This window comes from Cryphonectria parasitica (assembly GCF_011745365.1).
Source record: "Cryphonectria parasitica EP155 unplaced genomic scaffold M406scaffold_11, whole genome shotgun sequence".
NCBI classification, from domain to species: Eukaryota; Fungi; Ascomycota; class Sordariomycetes; order Diaporthales; family Cryphonectriaceae; genus Cryphonectria; species Cryphonectria parasitica.
This window is the reverse complement of record NW_024468919.1, coordinates 748,341-769,804: the sequence shown is the minus strand read 5'-3', so window position 1 is coordinate 769,804 and position 21,464 is coordinate 748,341. Positions and strand designations below refer to the sequence as shown.

The 21,464-nt window shown below is 51.8% G+C and overlaps 9 protein-coding genes and 1 non-coding gene across 10 annotated transcripts; 7 read left to right on the top strand and 3 right to left on the bottom strand.

The window, feature by feature from the left end:
* The first annotated feature begins 1,820 nt into the window (after positions 1–1,820).
* M406DRAFT_324895 (uncharacterized protein) lies at positions 1,821–3,364 on the top strand. Its single transcript, XM_040919921.1, has 3 exons — positions 1,821–2,265; positions 2,378–2,699; positions 2,764–3,364. Exons 1-3 carry the CDS (start codon positions 2,179–2,181, stop codon positions 2,790–2,792), a joined length of 438 nt encoding a protein of 145 aa, XP_040771044.1. The 5' UTR covers positions 1,821–2,178; the 3' UTR covers positions 2,793–3,364.
* Positions 3,365–6,706: 3,342 nt separating this feature from the next.
* M406DRAFT_224799 (uncharacterized protein) lies at positions 6,707–7,019 on the top strand (the record flags this gene model as incomplete). The annotated part of the gene is made up of 2 exons (XM_040915695.1): positions 6,707–6,843; positions 6,917–7,019. Coding segments are annotated over 2 exons (240 nt in total), but the record flags the coding sequence as incomplete, so codon positions are not given.
* Positions 7,020–8,396: 1,377 nt separating this feature from the next.
* Positions 8,397–10,604, bottom strand: M406DRAFT_269932 (uncharacterized protein; the record flags this gene model as incomplete). Its single annotated transcript, XM_040918043.1, has 1 exon — positions 8,397–10,604. The coding sequence occupies one exon, from the start codon at positions 10,602–10,604 to the stop codon at positions 8,397–8,399; it is 2,208 nt and encodes a 735-aa protein (XP_040771042.1).
* Positions 10,605–11,534: 930 nt separating this feature from the next.
* M406DRAFT_335269 (uncharacterized protein) lies at positions 11,535–12,835 on the bottom strand (the record flags this gene model as incomplete). Its single annotated transcript, XM_040921018.1, has 3 exons — positions 11,535–11,572; positions 11,807–12,306; positions 12,549–12,835. 3 exons carry the CDS (start codon positions 12,833–12,835, stop codon positions 11,535–11,537), a joined length of 825 nt encoding a protein of 274 aa, XP_040771041.1.
* A 283-nt stretch (positions 12,836–13,118) lies between these two features.
* On the top strand, positions 13,119–13,590 carry M406DRAFT_270107 (uncharacterized protein; the record flags this gene model as incomplete). The annotated part of the gene is made up of 2 exons (XM_040918057.1): positions 13,119–13,177; positions 13,227–13,590. Coding segments are annotated over 2 exons (423 nt in total), but the record flags the coding sequence as incomplete, so codon positions are not given.
* Positions 13,591–13,697: 107 nt separating this feature from the next.
* M406DRAFT_348693 (uncharacterized protein) lies at positions 13,698–14,411 on the top strand (the record flags this gene model as incomplete). The annotated part of the gene is made up of 4 exons (XM_040922414.1): positions 13,698–13,715; positions 13,768–13,923; positions 13,987–14,203; positions 14,262–14,411. 4 exons carry the CDS (start codon positions 13,698–13,700, stop codon positions 14,378–14,380), a joined length of 510 nt encoding a protein of 169 aa, XP_040771039.1. The 3' UTR covers positions 14,381–14,411.
* A 987-nt stretch (positions 14,412–15,398) lies between these two features.
* M406DRAFT_343662 (uncharacterized protein) lies at positions 15,399–16,413 on the top strand (the record flags this gene model as incomplete). Its single annotated transcript, XM_040921899.1, has 2 exons — positions 15,399–15,841; positions 15,894–16,413. The coding sequence occupies 2 exons, from the start codon at positions 15,399–15,401 to the stop codon at positions 16,411–16,413; spliced, it is 963 nt and encodes a 320-aa protein (XP_040771038.1).
* A 602-nt stretch (positions 16,414–17,015) lies between these two features.
* Positions 17,016–17,195, top strand: M406DRAFT_51864 (uncharacterized protein; the record flags this gene model as incomplete). The annotated part of the gene is made up of 1 exon (XM_040924459.1): positions 17,016–17,195. A coding segment is annotated over one exon (180 nt), but the record flags the coding sequence as incomplete, so codon positions are not given.
* Positions 17,196–19,072: 1,877 nt separating this feature from the next.
* Positions 19,073–20,381, bottom strand: M406DRAFT_353986 (uncharacterized protein; the record flags this gene model as incomplete). The annotated part of the gene is made up of 3 exons (XM_040922800.1): positions 20,345–20,381; positions 20,235–20,266; positions 19,073–20,133 (listed from the first exon to the last, which is right to left on the bottom strand). A coding segment is annotated over exon 3 (486 nt), but the record flags the coding sequence as incomplete, so codon positions are not given.
* A 710-nt stretch (positions 20,382–21,091) lies between these two features.
* Positions 21,092–21,162, top strand: M406DRAFT_t122. The gene has a single exon. It is a non-coding gene; the product is annotated as a tRNA-Gly (tRNA).
* The last annotated feature ends 302 nt before the right edge of the window (positions 21,163–21,464 follow it).

Genomic DNA, 21,464 nt, shown 5'->3' with positions numbered 1-21,464 from the left:
TTGGCTGGACCTCTGTTATGATGAGAGAGTTGACTCGTCTTTGAAAATTCTTGCATCTGAGAAATGTTTGTATAGATATGTCGTGAGCTTTCAAGAAATAGTTTAAAAAAAGATTTATTGTCACATAGCAATGTTAAAGGCGCCAAATTGTTATTATTATTCTTTCTTGCTTTCTTTTGTTTTATTAAAAAAAAATGAAGAAATAAATAAATTTTACAACATCTTTTGCATGGTGTTTTGCTTGAACCAATGTCTTGAGCAGGACTGTCTTGCCTTCCCTGCCGTGCTGCATCACACAGGCTTAAGAAAACAGCTATAGCACGGTATATAAAAAAGAGCTTAACCTCTAGCCCTTTCACACACCTGCAGTACAAAGTCATCAGCAATTTCATTCACTTATCATATCAAAAAAAAAAACCAAAAAAAAAACCAAAAAAACCACCAAAAAACCAATATGGCAGGACAAACAGCAGGGCAGACAGGAAGACAGATGAGATCGCAAACAAAAGCGCAAACAGAAGTGCATAGTGCAGCGAAGCAAACAGCACTAAAAACTGAGAAGGAGACTGGGGCGGAGACTGAGAAGGAGACTGGAGCGGAGACTGGGGGAAAGACTGGGGCGGAGATTGAGAAGGAGACTGGAGCGAAGACTGGGACGGAAACCGCAACGGAGAATGGGGCGGAGACTGGGACGGAGACCTCGAGAGATACTGGAGGAAAGACGCAAGCAGACAAAGGTGAAGAGGCTGGAGGAACCGAAGAAACTGGACAGACCTCCATGGGGACCGGAGGGCGGGAAGGGAGTGACAATGAGCACATCGCAGGATCCCTTGCATTGCAAGATAACATTGATCAACTCAGCAACAGCCTCCGCGCCTTTCATATCTCCGTGCCGGCCACGGAAAGCCTGGGCGCGCGGGGCGGCCCGACCGAGATCTATTTTGCCCGAGATCCCTATGGAATAAACCCTGAAGGCCATGACATCAGCTGACTTGTCATCGGGCATATTCAGTTTGCCCTCAGAACGATTCACAAGGAGGCTCATCTTTTCGCCGTGGACCTGCCACCACTGAGGGCCGGGTGGCGTCGTCGACTGGCATTCACACGCATTGGATCCGAGTATAAGGCCAAAAAGGCCCAATTCCTGGACCACGTAGGAAAAGGCGGGACTGTTGACTCACTGTCAGATCCTGAAGTCCTTGAGGTAGAAGGTAACCACCTCAATACACTACTTCAATTGGAATCTGCGAGCTAACACTACCTTTAGGGTTTGATAAACGTGCCCGAGACTTTATCCTTGAAGGGGTCGGTCCAGAGCTACCTCCTGGAGGCCTATAACCCTAGCCCTAGCTCTCCCCAGAACGTGCGGACAATGCGCGCTACGCTCTCTCGCTTGCGCGTGCGGTCGTGTCCAAGCAGCCTCGCCATTCTGCCGCAGTCATATCTGGTGGGAGTAGCCGCGAGCACACACGCTGTCACAGGCCGTCGCGGGCGACAGACGACGGGATACGGAGGCGCGGGCGGCTCGCGGCGACGGAGCGGCGTGGCGGCACAGCGCGCGAGACGAAGCGCGCTAGGCCCGGTCGGGCGACTAGAGGGGGCTGATTAGGTAAGGCAGAACTGGTGCCGAACAAATTCGCACTCCGCCCCAAACCCCGCGCCAGGCCCAGAGACTAGCACTATAGTGCCATAAGTGCCTCCTAATTTCAAGGCACGCCAGCATCTCTCCACCACTAATTCGACAGACCTCCGCCTGCGCCTGACATAATATCCACCACCGACGTCTCTCTCCCCTCCTCATTTCTATCGCTACCTTATCTGTTCCCTAAGAGCAGCAGAACAATAGTACATGTAGAGCACGAATATTTCGACAGTCTGCCTATTGTCATCCCTTTTCCCAACTTCACAAGGCTCATTCTTATTCGTTCTCTGCTCTCTCACTCTCACTCTCTTCAGGTCCTCCCTCCTCTCCCGAGCGCTGGACCTCCGCCTCAAAGCTTCGCGATCGGTCGACCCCCCCTCAACACCGCCAAAACGGCTTCCAACACAGAGAACGGCGGCGCCCAGGCCGCGGGTGCTGGACTTCCGCCCAGGTCCCCCCTTCCTTCGGCGGGGTTGAGCAGCGGCAGCGGCAGCGCGGCGTCGTCGCCAGCCTCGTCGAGGTTCCCCAGGCCCGTGATGCAGTCCATGTCGAGTTTGCCCGACACGCGACAGCAGTCGTTTGACGAAATCTACGGGCCACCCGAGAACTTTTTGGAGATTGAGGTACGCTGGTCTTGTCTTGTCTCAGCGCTCTCATATATTTATATACTTCTTTTCTTTCCATCAGCAACGTCCTAGCAAGAAAGATCAAAGTGCTGATGTTTTCCAATGACAGGTCCGTAACCCGCGCACGCACGGCATCGGCCGCCACATGTACACCGACTACGAGATCGTCTGTCGCACCAACATTCCCGCCTTCAAGCTGCGACAGTCAACCGTTCGCCGCCGATACTCGGACTTTGAATATTTCCGCGACATTCTGGAGCGAGAGAGCGCCCGCGTCAACATCCCCCCGCTGCCTGGCAAGGTGTTCACCAACCGCTTCAGCGACGACGTCATCGAGGGCAGGAGGCAGGGGTTGGAGAAGTTCCTCAAGATTGTGGTCGGACACCCACTGCTGCAGACGGGAAGCAAGGTGCTGGCGACTTTTGTGCAAGGTGCGTGCCGATTTCCCTCCATCGTGCTTCTGCTTCCGACACGTGGACTGACAAGTGCATAAAGATCCGAACTGGGACCGTAACGCGTGGTGACCTCCATGGACATTCGTTCGTTTGTTTGCAGGGTCCCTCTCCAGTTCGTCCTCCCTTTCTGCTGCCTGGCACCATCACCACCACCACCACCACCACCACCACCAGCGTACCCAGCTTCAGCACCGAAAGCTGCGCAAGCGACCTCCCAAGGGATGGGTGGAGACCGCAGCCCTGAACAAGCCTGCGAATGTCGAGGGCGAAGATCAACAGGACCTACCTTTCTAATCACCATGATGAGGTTGAATTTTCTTGCGATAGTACTATAGCGGACGTTTCGACAGAAGGGCAGGGGAAGGGAGCGTGCTTGTCGAGAGAGGGGGCTCTCCGCCAAAAGTGAAGAAAACGGGGGTTACAAGATTGGATTTATCTCGTGACTGTTGCTTTCTCTTTTTTCTTCGTCTCTCTTCTGTTTTTTGGTGTACTCCCATTGTTCTACTGCAAATACCACATTATTGCCATGCTGGCAGATCCTCAGCTCTAGGTAAGGGCGGTGATGTTTGTCATTGAAGAAATATCCCCTGACAGCTTTTGATGTATTGTTCCATACCTCCAATTATATGTATATGTTCATGAACTGCAGCGATGATTCTACGTGGTGCTTGCGACCCAAGATCTGCCTACTTCTTTCCTCCTAGGTACAAGTTTGCCTGTATGCTAGATACGTAACGCCAGAAAGCCTCTCAGCCTCCTCAGAGATTGTAAAACGATACAAGATTTTGACATTGGGGTAAGGGCAGGGACAACTGATCTAACGCGTATTTATTCATCTCACGCCCATTCGCTTTTCCGACTGTCCTGGAGACTCATTGCCAAAATAAGAAACAAGGCTCTCTCAAATCAAATTTAAAAAAATCAGTGCTATATTCGCTTTGAGACCGAGCTTCCTGCTCACCGCTATTTTCGCTCATCCTCGGGCCTGCTATTCCCTGGCCTCCGTAGATTCGGATCTCATCTGTCTCTGAGCCGTTTTGTATAGCATGATGATGACTTTTCGTCGTGAAAGCGGCGCTGGTAGTCTTGAAAAGCGTTGCTGATCGTTTTTGCAATCTTCCCAACCTTTGCCCTCTGTTCGGCAACGTCGCGCCGGAGATGTTCATTCTCCAGGCGAAGCACCGCTATCGCCCGCCCTTTGTCTCTCTCTCACAATTGCAATAGCTGAAGTTGGAGGTTGTTGATCTCCTTCTCAAGCTGCTGGATGAAAGTATCTTTTGCACTGGTCGCCCGGAGCTGTTGTGTGAGGGGCCCGGTGGGTTCGGGTGGCACAGCAGACCATGGCTGTTGAAGTATGTTGGCCTAGCCCTAACCCTAGCGCCTTACACTCGGAGGCTATCAGTGTATTTCTGGAGGAACATAATGATGATTTTATCACCTATATGTACGGTGTGAATGCTATTGTAACCCCGTAATGATTGTATAGCCAATGCCAGTGATATGACTATGGCTAGAGGATACACGAAAGGGACCAGTTCGGAACGGTCATATTCTTTTCCGATATTTGTCAGCCATGCGCCATGGGTATGGTCAAAAATGAATGCATCCCTTCCCACAAAGTACATGTTGATTTTCGTTCATCATTGGCCCACACTACGATGTCAACAGTACATCAAAAGATGGAACCGCTCACACTTGGCTGCTCAAAGTGGCAAAAGAGTAGCCAGATCGCATCGAACCTCCTCAATAATGACTCCAGGCTTTGGACAAAACATGATCTCCAAGATATCGAACAGCAACTTGCGCGATCTGAAGAGCATGAAAACTTCACAGTCCGCTCCATCAGTGGTGCACAAATATTGATAGCAAACTCTAGGTTACTGCGATCATCACAAACAGGAATCAGAAATGTAGCTCCTGGAATCCTCTCACCACTCTGTGTTGCCTAGCAACGTTTTTGATATCAATCATATTCAGTTATATTGATCGCCGTACCCCGGACAATTGTTCACTACCACAATATCGTTGTTTTGATTTCCCACAGCGTAATATCTAGGTTCAACAAAAATTATTAACAAAGATCTTGAATACAGATTCTCAGGGCAACACGGGCACACCTAAGATTGACTAGATAGTTCCAAGCTGTCGTGGAGACAACGGCCTGTCTGGGTTTTCTGCTTCTTCGAGCAAGTGCAGCAACTGACGCATGCTCCGCAGTCCTTATGCACCATCTTCACAGTCTGCTTGCAGGTAATACACTGCATTCTTGTTGTCTTATCAGTGTGTTTGGGCCTGGTATAGCAGAGAGAAGCAGCGATGGTGCTCTGGCACTCTTTTTCGTAGGCTCGCTTGAACCCGGTATGAGGCGGTCAGGCTTTTCACTGCATGTTTTTCAGAAGCAAATCGCAAGGCAACCAGAAGGCAACCAGCCTGTGCTTGTAGCAAGCAGGCGAACCACGTCTGTTCTCTTGCCCCTTCTATACAGCTTTCTTTACAAAATGTAGACCTTGGTATCGTCCTTGTATGTTCCTTCTTGCTTACTCTGCTTCGTTTCCGTTTCTTGTCTGCGTTTGTACTGCAGGTTTAGTTCCTCTTACCACTCTACTCACCCAATTCGTCCTCCGTTCTGACCTCAGACTTTTCTTTACCTCACCGATCCGGCGGACCGCTCGATTTTAAGCACCGCTCTAGAGCTCTGCTGCTCAGGCACTAACATCACAGTTCCCTTGGACCCTGATTCCGTGGTTACTCGCAGCAATTTGAAAATGTTGGTCACGATAGATCCCGAAAGTGCATCGTCACAGTCTCGCCGGCCGGGCAAGAACAATACTGGGGCCAAAAGCCAGGAAGACAACATCAAGATGAACAACGCAGAGGTCGACACAGCCACTATCATCAACCGGGAAATTGATTTTGGTGTTGGCGTCTCTTCGGAAGTCCAGACCGTTGAAGACGAGAATGGCGACCTATCACCGATGATCCGACCGCCTGATTTTCCTCCGATCTATCAGTCCCAACTGATAGACGAAGTCAAGAGCATCTATGTGGGCTTAGTGATGGTCGAGTCCAAATGCAAAGACGTGGACAAGGACTACATGTCCTCAACAGGAATTTCGCTCGACATCATCAAGTTTCTAGAGAAAATTCCGCAAGCCAAGTTGGTACTGCTTCAAGATGGCGAGATGCAGCCATACAAGACGGTTTGCACTTGGTTTGACAAGGTGCAGGGCGACACAGTAGGGGGAAATAAGAATGACCAGTCCACAGCCCCTCGGGAGGCCTCTGCTAATTCTCATATATCGGAGAAGAGTTCTCAATCTCCTAACCTCGAGGACTATCTGTCTGCATTCCAGGTAGCTCTGGAGTCGCGTGCCGAGGAACTAGCATGGCCCGAGTGCGAGGAACTGGTCGCGGTCACAACGGCGGAAATCGGAGAAGAGGGTCGCAGAAAAGTGCTCGGCCAAAAAAGCCTTCTCGACGTCGCATACAACCTGGTCGACACACTCCTACTCGACTTAGAGACCGCGGCAGAGAAGAAGGCTGCCAGGGAAGAAGCAGAGAAGGCCGCTCAAGAGAACGAAGACAAGAATGACTCGGACCCAGACCCCGAGGCGAGGCTGACGGGAATGCGTGGAACGCTAGGCGGCGCGGAGGCGCGGCGCAGAACCTCCGGCTATACGCAGCAGGCAGATCCCAACAAGACGCCCCGAGAAGAGGGGGAGGCGGCTATCGAGGAGGCGGCTCGCCTGGAGACAGAGGCAACTCCTAAGGTGACCGGTATTGCTGCAGAGTGGCCGGGCAAGGACATGGCAGATACGGCAGTCGCCACTTTTGCCGATACCAAAATGACGAGTACGGAGAAGCCCAGGACCGGAACGCCAGCCGATGCTTGCAGGCCGCTGCATGCCGGGAGCCAGCATAGGAAGGTCGGCAACCAAACCTGGGTGCTTATCGACGGCTATTTTGCTATCAGTCTCGCCGTGGAACAGTTCCAGGCTCTTCTTTCGCTCCACCGCATATTACTGTATGAACACCATGACTTTCTCACAGCATCGTGCCACCCCAACGTATCGTTCGCACTCCGGGAGCTCGTCACAAAGTACGCCATGCCGGCGAGAATGTGGGAGCATGGCCATGCATTCCTTCCTCGAGGTCCTGCGCAGACGGCTCCCAGAATCGCAGGAAATTTTGAGCACTTTCATCCGCCTGACCTATGCCATGATGTCTGTACTGGAAGAGACTGTCCCTTGGTACAGGGAGATCTGGATGGAATGCAAAGGAGATTTGGCCAGATACGGGTGAGTAGAGGCGCTGCTCCTACAGGTCCTCCTATACAACAGTCGGGTACGCTGCCAGAGACTGATACCTGCCTCGCAGAGTGGCCACTCTAGGCAAGGAGATAGATGCTGCGTGCTGGCAGGACATCAGCGGGGCTGGCTTCCCACCCGTACCGCAGCCTGGTCCCGACATGGGAATGCCGAAAGTCATCGAGCGCGCCGGCGGCGACAGGGTCGTTTTATGTCCATCCTTCCTTCTGCGATTCCGAAAGGGAGAGAGAGGAGAGTGGTGTAAAAGGCGAGGGCGATCAGCCCATTTCGGCTTATTCTGTGCCGCTGGTGAAGATCGCCGGCAGTGCGAGGACCACCAGATCTGCTGAGAAGCCAGTAAGCGAGGGTAGGCTATCGAGTACCGATGAGACCGAGCATAGCGAGGGCGAGTGTACCAAGCCCGAGGTGGAGGCGACGCTTCGAGTGCCAGACGTGGACGACTCGCAAGATGCGAAGGGCTGCGACGCAGGCCCGGGTAGAGCCGCAGCCACAGCCCCGGCTGCTGATCAAGTCGCAGACCCGCAGACGTCTACTCGGCTAGTCGAGAGCGCGCTTCACGCAATCTCGGGGACAAAGGACCCTGATAAGGCTATCGAACGCTGGATTTCGAGAGAGAGCAATAGCATTGAGGAAGACGATGCGGACGACTGGACACTTTATTAACAACAAAAGTCACAAGTCGGTGTTTTCGCTGACTCACAGGTGGTAGACCAGGGATGAAGAGTCCAGATGATTGCGATTTAAGATTCGAGGGGGGCAGGCAGTTGGAAGAGGCCTCGATACTCTCTCCTTTGAAAGTCCTCCCATATAAAGGTCTGTGGCCAGTAAAATACTGACAGGGACGAAAGTCGCCATCCTCATAGAAAGGCAAGATTTTTTAATTACAGTCAAACGGCACCTCTAATTAGCTTTATGATGATGGTTTTTAAGATTACGAGTAAAGAGATACAAAGTAATTGCTTTTCAGCTTTAAGAACTGCATACCAGCATATGCCAGGCAGGTAGTACCAATCTGTTACACGGCTAGGGTGCGCCTAGCACAATGGCAACCGAGTTAAGCGCCGGGGGCAAATTGGCACCATCTCAGCAACGATGAGTTGGCGACGATCCTTCGTGAACACGTCGACCAACGTGCAGGAATCTGGAGCAGTTGGGCATCAAGGCATCACTACCAATGTAACCCTCGCCGTCTATAAGAGGGCGAGGTCAGGACGACCTGATAGAAGGAAGAGGGAGGAACCAAAAAAAAAGCACTCCTTAGACTCGCTTAGCAATTATCGTTAAAACTGAAGCTAATTTCAAGCCCTCCACCAGAGCCCTTGTAACACAATCAGAGGACACTTCTTCATCCTACTCTGCAATGCCTCGACACATCACGCACGGCTAATTGCAATTCTTTACCAAAAGCAGTGTCTCGCTTTTGAAAAGCATTTCCCTTCTGTGATGCATCGCCCTTACTCTTCCGACTGTCGCTGTTTCTGGTGGTAGAGCCCAGGGGCTGACGGTTGTAGAGTTCCGCTCTTTCGAAGTCGACGATCATAATGTTCTGATCGTAGGTGAGATTGCGTGCTTCAGCGTCGCCATGGAGGACCTGGAGCTGATGCAGGCTTGCAAACGCACTTTTTACTGCACTGATCAGTTGCGCCTCTTCTAGCAGACCAATGCAGCTGAATAGCGGCCGTCCGGCCCAACTAAGTACGAGGAAGTGTCGAAAGACACGACAATCGAAGTAGTATGGCAGGACCAGTTCTATTAGGCCAAGACACACAGGAACATGTTTTCCCTGCACGGGACGAAGGCGGTCATAAATTTGCTCCTCGTGCCGCAGACGCCTCAGGTATCGTCTTTCCACACCCTTGGCAACAAGCGTATACCCATAAGCGGACAATCGCACCTTGAAGAGCGCTCCGACAGCGCCAGACAGGTAGAGAGGGACGGCGTCCGCGTCAGAGCCACGATCCTTAGCCAGTTGAGCGCGGAGGAGCTGCAGAAACGTCGCCTGGCTGATGTGCGTAGAGCCGTGCCTTGCAGCGTTAGGACAGCTCTGGTCGATCGGTCTGCCATAAGCCAGGCCAAAAAGGCATTGATGACTGCAGTATGGGCGTTCTTGAATTTTCTCTCGACCTGCGTCGACTTGTTCCCGGCCCCCTCTGCTTCTGCCCTGCTGCTGGCTGCTGGACGCTGCTCCTGATCCGGCTGGCAGTTTGCCTGAGCGCATCGACCGTTCCGCAGCTGGTGAGGAAGGGCCAGCATCATCATCATCTACACTATCATCCCGTAGGTTAGGCTTAATATCAGCTGTATAACAGCTCGACTGAGTCTTGATCGGGGAACGCTGAAATCCGCGCCAACGCTGTGGCTTGTAAGGGGAATTACGAGGCTTGTTGCCCTTCCGAACTGTCTCGGGGATCCTGCTCAACACATCGTCGTACTCCACTGCCCAGGTATCAAGCCGCGCAGCCGCGTCGTGCCACGATTGCGGAGGTGCCTCTGCGCGTAGGGACTGCAGCACAAAGGCAAATACTTGCGCCACGGCCATCCGGTGCAGCCTGTTCGCATCGTCCTCGAGAACGTCCAGGTTTGGCACACTCACAGAGTAGTAGACGATGGTAGGATCATCCGGGATATGCAGGAAGACGAAAACTTGTCCCGTGGAGATATAGCCATATTGTATGCCCTTACCAACCATATAAGAGAAAAGTTGAGTGACCACGGCAGCGGCAAGCGCCCTCGACATGGCCGCAAAATCGTCTGCAGCTTTGTTGATGACGTCGCGTCCTGGCTGGATCTCGGACGCCAGGCCCGTGACGATCTCGTCCTGCGTCAGCTTGTGCGGCGCCTTGTACTCGATCGCCGTCTTGGGGATGCTCGTGCCGTCCGACATGCTGTAGATGCAAAAGTGGTCTGCCCGAGCGCCTTTGCCTCTCGCCGTTGGTCGGCCCGCCGGTGTTCTGCTTCGAGCCCTCGAGGTCGGATTCGTCGAGGCATGGCCGGCATAACCTGAGCCCAAAGACATGTGTTCCAGAGACTCCGACAAGTCTTGGTTGCTATTGCTGTTGCCAAGGTTCGTATGGCTCTCGAAGGACACGGTTCCACGAAGCCCAAGATGATCGCGCAACAACGGATTGTCGTGGACCGCGCCGATCAACTTCTGTACTGCATTCTCTACGGTATCGCGCTCGAAGTACCGCAGGCCGTGCTCGCTACTGATGGGCCCGATCAGAGACTGTACGTAGTCTAGCTGGTGTTGTGATGGGAACTGCCGCAGCGAAGTGAACGATGGCTCCGAGAGACATTCCCATATGTCCTCTTGTCGCGCGGGAAAGTCACTCCATGGGAGGATCTGACGTGGGTAAATTCGGCCGACAGGGTTCGTCGTGTCGCCTTGAGTGGTCCAGGAAGGATCGGTGACAACTTGGATAGCAAGGCTGAGGGAGTGGCAGGCCTCAAGATAGGGTATAAGCAGTTGTAGCTGTACGACCTGTTCCGCTTCGTCTCGCCGGCGTTCCGCTTCAGCAAGCTCTTGTCGAAGTTTTGCGATTTCATCCTCCATATCGAATTTGATGGAGCGTGATTGATGGAGCGTGATTGATGGAGCGTGACTTTATATGCCTACAAGACAAAGGAATGCTAGCGCCCCTCAGACTCCAACTGTTGGCGGGGCAGTGCGGGGAGACGTCTTCGGGATATCTCACCCGCTGCACAAAACCCCCTTGCAGCCCTATGGTAGGGCTTGGACACATCAGAAGTCAACATAAGTATCGAGGGTTAGGGTTAACGACAATAGGGTTAACGACAATACTCCTGACATTATACAACCCCCAGGGATTAATTTTCACACTTCCCCACCCAAGCAGTACATACGTTACTAGACGGAACATCAGTTCAAAGTCAGCCTTACTCTAATAAATAAATGCTCACATAGTAAGTAAATCCAGGAATTCACGCAATACTTGCTTATAATGAGTATTTCTTAAAGATAGAAATTGGTTAAAATGGAGAGGAAATAACAAATTCGCTGCAAGAATATGTATTGCTCAGGTGGCGAAGTGTGAAAATTAATCCCTGAGGGTTGTATTGCTAACATAAACACATACGGTGACATTACGTAACAAGTTTAGGTTTCCTGGTTCTGTGCCCCCCTGTACTAATAATCCAGGTACCTCTAAGTATTTTATCTTAGCTAATCAGACATGTTCTGCCTCCGCATCGGTGTATAGTGCTATCGCACTGGGGGGCGCAGACCACCGTAAGAAGCTGATGCTGGATATGTGGTCGGTCCCCTACCGTACCCGTTACCTGTGTATGTAACCCTAGATAAGGACCTGCAGTGGTGCCTGGTGCACGAGCTGTAGGAGTTGAGAGCTCACACAACCCGCGCGAGTCGCGCGATTGGCTGGAGCGACCCGGGACGGCCGGGCGAGACTTCCACGAAACTTGCAAAGTAGTTTTGTCATCCGGCATGCATCAAATCAGATAAACATCACAGCTGACCGGGCAGGAATCGATCCATTGGTTGCTCTGGAAATGGTATGGTTTGGCTGTTATGCCTCTTCTGCCATTAGTAACTCAATTTGCCAGCAATGTCACCCAAGGCCACGTCGCAACCTGCCTGCTAGGGACGTTTTTGATCTCGAGTGCAGACTTCCGCAAGGCTCGTCAGTTTCTCCCATTCTTTTCATGCTCTACATCGAGCCTCTTTTCAGGTAAAGCGCCCGTCAACCAGACAGGAAATATGGCTGAGTTTCGACGTACCGGCCATCGCGACGAATGCAAGCAGCCCTCTTCTCCCGATCAGGTAACAGACTTGGTTGGTGATCCGTGTGATGCACCCTGCTCGCCTTGCCTGGGGATATCGAGAAGATTCCGACACCCGGCGATCCCACTGATCGAACCAGAGGCAGCCTGCGCACAACTGAAGAATCTGGGCTTTGACATTGGCCGTGGATCTCACCTCGACCGCTGCCTTCCAAAGCTCATCGCCGCGTTCGACGATGCCCTTTCGGGAGCTCTCTCGGCCCAGCACGTCTTCCAACTGCCCTGTCAAGCAAGTCAAGTCGGTAGTATGCAACTGCAATGCGGCTGAGAACCCATTTCTCATGGTTTGATGGACGATATTCTCCGCAACAGGCCGCAGCCGCGTAATTTTCGCCGAGCTCAGTCCTTCCAATTTGTCATCTCCGCAACAACTGCCCTTGTCTTCACGATCGTCGTCATCCCCCTCCTCGGATGCCTCGTCCTCATCCTTATCATTGCTGCCTTTATGATCGGCAATGCAGTCCTCCTCCGGATAGCAAGCCGCGAATTGCGAGACGACTTGGTTGGTGGGCGGATCGATGGATTGAACCCTCTCGAAACGCACTCTTTGGGATTGCCAAAGCCGTTCGGACTCGTCTTCGGCCCTCCGCCAACACCGAGGCGCATCCGATGTCGATATGTCCCGGCACCTTGCTTCGATTAGACCGAATACCACGGGAAAACGGGTCTAGACACATACCCGTCTCTGCCATGCCATCGTCCCCCTTTGAAGATGCGGTTCCGCACATCGTGTCCGATCCGCGCCTTCGCGCAGCACAACGTATTGGAGAGTTCGGTCGTGACAAGCTCGTCTCCTAACTCCTCGACGTGGCAGAGGCGCCCATAGACTCTGGCGACTGACCAATGTCTTCCTACATTCTGAAGAAGGGCTATGAACACCTCTGCTCCCAGGTCAATCTGCTGGTATTTAGCAGACTCCACTCGAAGTGTTCCTAGTTGGTCTGACAGGAAGCTGTCGAGAACCATCATGGGGATGATGGGAGATGCAGGCAACAAGGACCCTTTGCCACGTCCTCCATGATCACAATTCGTAGCGAGGTCGATACGAGGTGCTGCGGGAATTGCCGAGCAGGGGGGCGTTGATTTAACTTGAATTGCCAGTTAAAACGACGCCCCTCCCTCGGTCCTTTTCCTGCTGTGGGGCCCTAGGTCGATATACATATGACCTGCAGCTGATAAGACATGCACAAGCCCTGCTCTCCTGCACTTTCTCTCCCAATCGTGCTTCGCAACTCGGGGTCCGCATATTATCGCCAAACACGGGTTCGGAGCCAGCTCTTCAGTTTGGTTGGCAGAGAGTCTCAAGTCGTGAGCGCCTTATATTGCTGTCTGACGACTCGATCTGACACCTGTATAGACAGCTGTCGTTGCGATATGTCTGCATCAAAATCATAGCACTAAACATCGATCCGAATCGCGAGATTCAAGCTATGAGGCGAATCAACGATGCCGACTCGTCACACGAGGGTTTGCCATTTATACGGAAACATATTGATGAGTTTCAGCTGCATGGACCAAAGGAAGTGCATCTCTGTTTCGTTTCTTCGCCCATGAGAGAGACCCTCTTCCGGCTTCAGAAACGTTTATCACGCCGTAGGCTGCCACTGCTCATATTCAAGCTCTTCACCTTCTGTCTCCTTCTGGCTATCAATTTCTTGCATACGGAGTGCAGGCTCATCCACACAGGCAAGCCTTTCAACTCTCTATACAATCACCGCTAACTAGAAACTGTCAGACATCAAAGATGATAACATCTTGGTAACGCTAGAAGACGAGATAGTGCTGACTGACTTTGTTGCCTTACTTATGAGCAACTCTCAACCTAAGCATGTCCGAACCGACGGGCGTGTGGTCTACAGCTCTCGTGTTGATTTCGGTTCTTTATGTGCCCTCGATAGCTGCCCCAATTAGCTGATTTTGGTCTCGTCTATCCCGGGTTGGATGAGGGTAGAGGTCATGTTTCCGCCATTCAACCCCACCACTTTCGTGCTCCAGAGGTGCTACTTGGGTGCTCCTGGCCCTGCAGTGTTGACATTTGGAATCTCGGCTTGCTCGTTAGTAAGATCCTTGTCAATAATGGTCGGTTGGCTTTGCGATGCTGATGATAATAGATGTAGAATCTCTTGGAAGATGTTAACCTGTTTGAAAAACCAGCTGGCGAAGATGGAGAATATGATGCCTATGTCGACTTGTTAGGCGAACCGCCGGAGGAGCTTGTGATCAGGGAGCGATATTTTCGTGCACATAGACTCAAGGAACCCGTCAAAGACATGCACGGGAAGGAATACGTCACTATCAACGAGTTCTGGGGCGGCCCGTTCTTCGCCGACGATAGTAAGTGATGCCATACAATATCGGACCCGAAGAGACTTACATATTTACCCAAAATTAGATAAAATCTTCCGTAGGGATCTCCTTGGAAGAGGAAAGGCCTTAGCGAATACAATCACAGAACTATCAGGCGAGGAGAAGGATTTGTTTCTCGATTTTGCTTCTGATATGCTTGGATAGCTACCCGAGCGTAGGAAGACCGCACAAGAGTTACTCGCACATCCCTTTTTCAATTCCCTCTTAATGGACCGGAATCGTCTGTTGTGATTGATGGATTGATTGATTGATTGATTCACAGGCTGTCCCTTGAAGATGGCTAGCCTGAGGAACCCACTTCCGAAGTCGAAGCGGACATGCACGGAACCATCATGCTGCCTAAGTCAGCTCATAGCTACTGGTTAGCCTGGTATCAGCCAGCCTTTCAATCCCGATGGAGAACCAGACCCGGGTACCCACTAGGCTAAGGCAGTGGTGAGAACCAAGGAAACTCACAAGATCTTTGTCGATTAGGTCGAGAACGAAGAAGAACTGCTCGATAGTTTGGTTCTCCAGGGAATCCTTAATGTCTCAAGTATTTCTTAAATTCAAGTTGCAGCTGAGAGGCAGCCTTTGGGAGCTAGATAGTGCTCGAGACTACATTCATTTGACCCTTGCGTTCGCAACTGAAATAAATATCCTCTTTGCTTCAAACGTTTGTGAGCTCGTGTTGATGACCCACTTATGCTGGGATCGCTTGAACAAATTCGTCTACTACCTCTGCCATCGATCGTACCAGAGCTCGCCCCAAACTCTTCACAAGACCGCCTTCCGCTATCCAGAGCTTTGTGCAGAAATCATAGCCGAGGCTTGGTCGAAGATCTCGGAGAACAGCGTCCAGACACTTATTCACCGCCGCAGCAACACCATCCAGGAAGTATATTACCTCGTCCTCTACGCGATCTCTTGACATATAACTCAAGCATATGTTCTTGTACAGGTGAATTTTGCGACTGTGTCATACCTCCTGGACCTACGCATGGCGAGCCGAGAACCGAGTCACTCGCTTCGGACTTCTAATCGTCTTGCTGTATAGAGTGCACAGGCCACCCGTTGCTAAAATTAGATCACCGTTAATTCATCTGCGATTGCATGATCGCGCCGACACATCTTCAAAAGCACTAAGGCTGCACAGTCATTGAACAATCACGGGCCCCACGTTATGGATATCTCAAAGTATGCAGCAGAGGCGAAGAGCTATAATAAATTATCTGCCTTCCAAATATCTCGATTTTTCGAGAGGCAGGGACCTACAAGGGCCGACTGCGATCGTCTTGCCGCCGAAATTTTGAGCTGTCCCGTCTCTCCCACACCAATACAGGGTGCAACCAGCTATACCGTGGCAGCAGCTGACTCCAACCAGGCACGTAAGATCGTTCAATTTTGCTTCAAAAAATTGGCTATGAAACACCTCGAGCTTGCAAAGCAGTCTTACGAGGATTTCGTCCCCAATTGCAAATACCATAGCACTATGTTACGGGACGTGCACGTCTACGAGTGGGATCTTGTCCCTGGGCCCGCCTTTTGTCTGGTTCGCCATCAGTTTCTCGGCCTGAATTCTGGGATGGAACAGTATTTGTATCAAACTGTGGAGGACTTCGCAAGGTAGGTTTGTGAACACATACACTACTGAGATTTCTGTTACTCAAGACTCTAGATTCTTTGCTTCAGCGTGGAACAACAGGCCAGCCGTTGAGCAGCCTCTGGGATTACTGGACCAGTATTCTGAGATCCTCGACCAGGTTTCCCAGGGATTGCCTGAACAGTTACAAGCCAAGTTGGACAAGGTCCAGCAGAGGCTTCCGCTTCTCTTCCGGCCCAGCTATCCCATAGCTCTTCAACACGACGACCTCTTGGAGAACAACATCCACGTGAATGAGGCTACAGGCCACATAACGGGTATTATCGATTGGGCTGATGCTATAATCGCTCCATTTGACGTCTCTCTTAGCGGTCTTGAGACTATACTTGGCGTTCAAACTCTGACCAGCTGGCACTTCCATCCTAACTATTCTAGCCTCCGGGAGTATTTCTGGGAAACTCTATACAGGAAAATTGGCAATGTTTCGGGAGAAGATCGTCGTTCAATCGAAGTCGCGAGGTTGTTCGGATTGTTTCGAACCTATGGCTTTGAAGACAAGGCTGTCTTTTATCTGGAGGCTTCATGTTTGATTTGATTTTCAGCTATACAGCCATGAATTCATGCGCTCAAGCCGAGTCATGTCCTATCAGGTAGTTCCCTGTGAGGCCACCGCTTCAGGTTGCTAAGGCTGAGCGGTTGGAGACTCAGAGGATGGCAATAGGCTGCTTTCTACAAGAGGCGGCAGAGGCATGAAAGAAACTTACATGTCAGCAGGATGAGAATACGAGACCAGGTCTCGATACGGTTACGATTCATGGCCATGGCGAAGGACGTCCCAAGACCACCTTGACCCAAGGCAGACATCAAGGGGCTGCTACAGTGTGCAGGCATGTTAACCGGTGACAGGAGTCCGGCTGGCATGGCAAGCCCAATATGCCTTGCCAGTCGGTGTATTAGTGCGACGCCTGTAGCTGAAATTAGCCGCTGGGAAGCATCGCTCTGCGAATGTATCCTGTGTCAACGGATTCTAGATCGCCGAAAGTGGTCAGCCGGCTGTGGATAGGGGTGAGTAGGGCGTAGCAGTGCGCATGGCTGTTGGCCGAAGCTGCATGGAGGTGGAGGCTGGTGTGAGCGCGACGGTGTCCGCTGAGGGCTCCATGGAAAATAGGACTAGCATGATTCTGCTACAGAGGTGGTTACGTGCACGGGAAGAACATTACACACCGCGACATCTCGACGCGAAATATCCTCGTTGCTGCACGCGATCTGGAAATGGGTACTATCCATGTTGTGCTTACTGATTTCGGCCTTTCCAAGGAAGGCAGCATGCTTGTCACGCAGTGCGGCACGCCCGAGTTTGTCGCTCCAGAGATATTGGGATACTCGAGGACAACCTCTTCTTCAAAAAGCAGCTCGACACACCTTCCCGAACAATCAACAAGAAAACCGACGACACCGCATACAGCCAAGCAAGGGCAGCACAGCCGGAGCAGGTCCCCAAGGAAAGAGTATACTCCTGCCGTCGATGTCTGGAGTCTGGGCGTCGTTGTCCTGAGAATCGCGTTTGGCTTGCCTTCCAGATACGACAATCACAAAAGATGGTGCAACGCTGTCGTAGAAAAGGCAGCTGGCCAAACCTGTCGCCTTGGTCAAACCCTACAACAAATGCTTGTTCTGGATCCTCGACAGCGAATCTCAACCTCAACATGTCTGTCTCTCTCGGAAGATCTGCTTGGTGATGCTTGCAATCTCTTTCACTGCGAAGTTGGATCTCCATTCCAGAGCGTCGATCTTGAGGTTTCTCGTTGGCGGCATCAACGCCAATCCTTTGAACGCGAAGTTGGGGCTCCGTCTCGAAGCGTTGACCCTCGGGGCTCCCAGCATCATTCTGAGCATAGAGAGGCATCCTACCAACCTGTGAGTCTTCTGATCTAGAAATTAAACCTTGTGGATGTAGAGCTGATCCAATCACTCGGCCCAGGTCTTTCCTCTCTCTGTTCAAGGTCATGATAGCGTGTCGAGAGCCAGTGACTGGCGCCAATCTTTGGTGTCGGCAGATGGCCCTTATTCTGTCGCTGGAGGTGTGGGATACGAGCTACCTCCGCCCAGCACTCCAAGGCAAGGTGCTGGACGGGAGTAGTAATGAGCTGCAGGGGAGGTCCAGCCTACCGGATAGCCAATAAGTGGTCATATGCCGATTGTTCTCTTCCGTACGAACCTTCCTCTAAGTTCTCTGCAATCTATGAGGACACTGGACAGAAAGACCCGGGTCACGGGTGACCAGGTCTGTGTGCTCGTTGCAATTATTGCAAGGCTGTGGCGCATCCTCCACAAAGCTTTAGCACACCAGGCATTGTACTACTGCACATGTGAATCACCAAGCCTTTCAACTGCTTTTTGGATTATCAACTATTGTAAAGGTCCCAAAGCGGTGAACTCTCAAAGAGGGTTGGCGAATGTGGCACTGGAGATAATGTTGGGCTGCGTCGGTGCACAAGTCGTTCACCTGCCAGCCTGCATGATATATAGTACATTGTTATCGAAGGTCTCCTCCCGATCCGCACTTGGTACGTCAGCTGCTCTGTCCGTCTTCGCGTGGATCTTCCTCCGTCTCTTGCGGCACGGACCTTCCGGTGGCTCTGTGGCAGTGCTTATGTTTGTCGATGGTGGTCTGCTCGAGGTGCTGCCAAGAGCCCGAGAGGAGTCTGCTACGAGTGGTGTATCCGATGCGTGCACTCTTTTCCTTGGCGTTTGAGGTCGATGGTGATTCGTTTGATCTAAGATTAATGAGGGGTCAGGGTTGATAACGACAACGTCACCGATGCTGGCGGTTTTTCTTCCTGGGGACGCCGGATGCATGTCGAAGAGCCATGGCAGCGGCAGCATGAAGTGGCATGCCGGATTGCCTTCTGGTATGTTGAGGCTCTCAATAGGTACGGCCAAAGCGTCCAGCTCAATGAGCTCGCAGACGTGTGAGTATCTGCCGCTTGGATGTTAGCAAACTTCGGCCGTGCTACTCCTAACGTGGTTGCGATACCTAGTCTTCATAAGCCAGGCGATTACTGCCGCCGGGTTGAACCAGCATTGCTCCTGCTGGGCATGGAACTCGATGTCCAGCACCTGTTTAGTTACAACCTCGATAACTTCCTGTCGTCTCCTCTCGCTTCGCTTCGCCAGTCGAGCCCACGAAAACTCGGATACTACAAAGATCAGCATGCTAGTCGTTGATCAGTCGTACATGCGGGGATGCTTACCCTCCAAAGCAGAATATAGGACGAGGGCGTATGCCCCAAGACGAGGCACGAGCCCCGACACGATCCTATTCAGCATCTTCGCCGAGGCCCGCCGCCTCCGTTGGTACTCGGCCTGGTCAATATCCTCTGGATTCTTCAACGCGCACCGATTCCGCTTGACGACACCGACACAGTCTGAAAGGAACCGGACTCGCCAGTGCAGCCCGTTCATAGCTTCACTCTTCATCGCTCGGATCTGCCCTTCTATGTTTTGGAGAAGCCTGCTCAGCCCATCCAACCTGTATTCAAAGTCCTGAGTTGCAGATATCCCATCACGGTACTGCATGATCGCACTTCGCAGCTCGCCGGCCTGCTCACCGGCCTGCTTCGTCGCGCCGGTCAAGGCCAGACGGCTGCCTTGTTCAACTTTCTGAATCATGCGCGCGACAAATCGTCGGTCATCCCTGGCTGCGGAACTATTTGCTGTCAGAGGTGCGTGGCTGGCCATATTCGAACAGGCTTCGGGCCATCGCGCAGACAATCGACAAGCAGCAGTGCGGGTAGCAAGTGCGTCGTAGCGATGGTGCCTGTGGCGTTAGCAAGAAAGGAGAACGCCTACTGTCTGGCGACTTGCCCATGATCGATAAAACCACCGACAGGAAAACGCTGCAAGTAAAAGCCGCGGATACGATCTTGAGGCACGACTAAGTCGGAGTGTGGACAGCATGGCCACGATCGGGACCTGCAGTCCACGAACTTGCCATGATCCACCTCCAAAGTCGAGATACTGATCTCAAACTTTTCGGAATGATGTTCGTCGGACAACGAGAAGCGAATAAGGCATGACTCGGGTAATGTCAGACTGTCTGCGTCACCCCAGTTCTCGATGGAAATGACGATAGGTGTCATGGCCAAAATCAGGTGGGAAAAAAAGTGACGAAGAGCAGATTCGATGGAGATCCTGTCGCCCTGCCTCGATGGTGGTTCAACCGATCCTTTCCATGCCCCGGCCGACCTCTCTTCATGGCCTGATCGACCTCTGCCTTTACCCTGGTCGACATCTGCCTTCACCCTGGTCGAGCCTTTAAGTCTTGTTAGCCTCCCTGCCTCCGCGTGCCCTGGTCGACCTCTGTTTATACCCTGGTCGACCTTTTTGTCCTCCTTGTGCACCAGTTGAACATACCTCCTATGATATAGCTAAACGGCAGCGGCAGCCTGGAAGGGAAAAGAAGTCAGGAAAAAGGAAAGCCTTGTAGAACTGCAGAACTCGATACTAACAAATCCTTTTCGTACAGGTGTTTGAGTGGATATAAGTTCTGGTAGAGACAAGAGAGGTTCCGCATAAGGTGATACTGAAAGCTATGGTTCGTGACTCTACATTGGTGCCAAAATATCTCTCGAAGACTTGATGACAAATGACGACTCAGTTTGCAGTCGACCCCTTCGGGCGACGCCTGCCGGCCCTTCTCCCTGGCATCCACTTCCCGCTCATCAGAGACATATTTTGACGACTTAGACGACTGCTACTGGGCAACTGCTTTCCAACCTTGTCAGCTGGCCGGCAGAAATTTGGACGCCCCCTCCAAAGATGCTCAGAGTGGGCAATATGGCGCACACGATCGAGTGGAGGCCTGGATCGAAGAGACCGATGAGGCGCTCGCTGCGCAGGCAGCGCGCAGCTACGGACTTCTAGGCAATAAATGCATGTCCAATCTCAGTTTCATTTTCACGTATCCGTAGATTGAGGTGATTGCCACCAACCTTGGATTGTCACTGCGACTCTGACCCAGCGGCGGTTCTAGTGCATTCTCTTGCCAAATTAGACATGTTTGAAGCTTGATTCCGCATTCAAAACCTGACATCCAGACATCCTAGCGAGCTTGGTAGCCTAGGCTTCAACGATAAGCAGCCAGGCAGCCGCCTCTCCGCCAGCTGTAGCTTACCATAAAGTGGACGGTCGCGGGAACGGAGCGAAACGGAGGTGCCTAACAGATGATGTAATATATATACAAGAACGGATAATGTCCATTATAGAATCGGGCGCAAATGGTTTAGTGGTAAAATCCATCGTTGCCATCGATGGGCCCCCGGTTCGATTCCGGGTTTGCGCAGTTACAACTTTTTTTTTTTTATCTTTTCTTCCTTTTTTTTTTTGTTTTCTCTTTCTGCCCCAAGATGCAGATAAGTATGTTTTTAGGCACGAGCAAGATGGTAGCTTTTTGGGACGGAGAACTCCCAATTTCTTTTTTCTTCTTGCCTGCTTCTTATGTATTTTATGTGCCACTCGACTCGTTTACGACTTGGGCATCGCCACCAATATAACCCAAAGCGGGGGGAGATAAGAATGGAGGAAAAACAACAAAAGAAAAGAAAAAAAGCCGAGTAAGCCTGGTATTGTGTGATCGATGTGAAT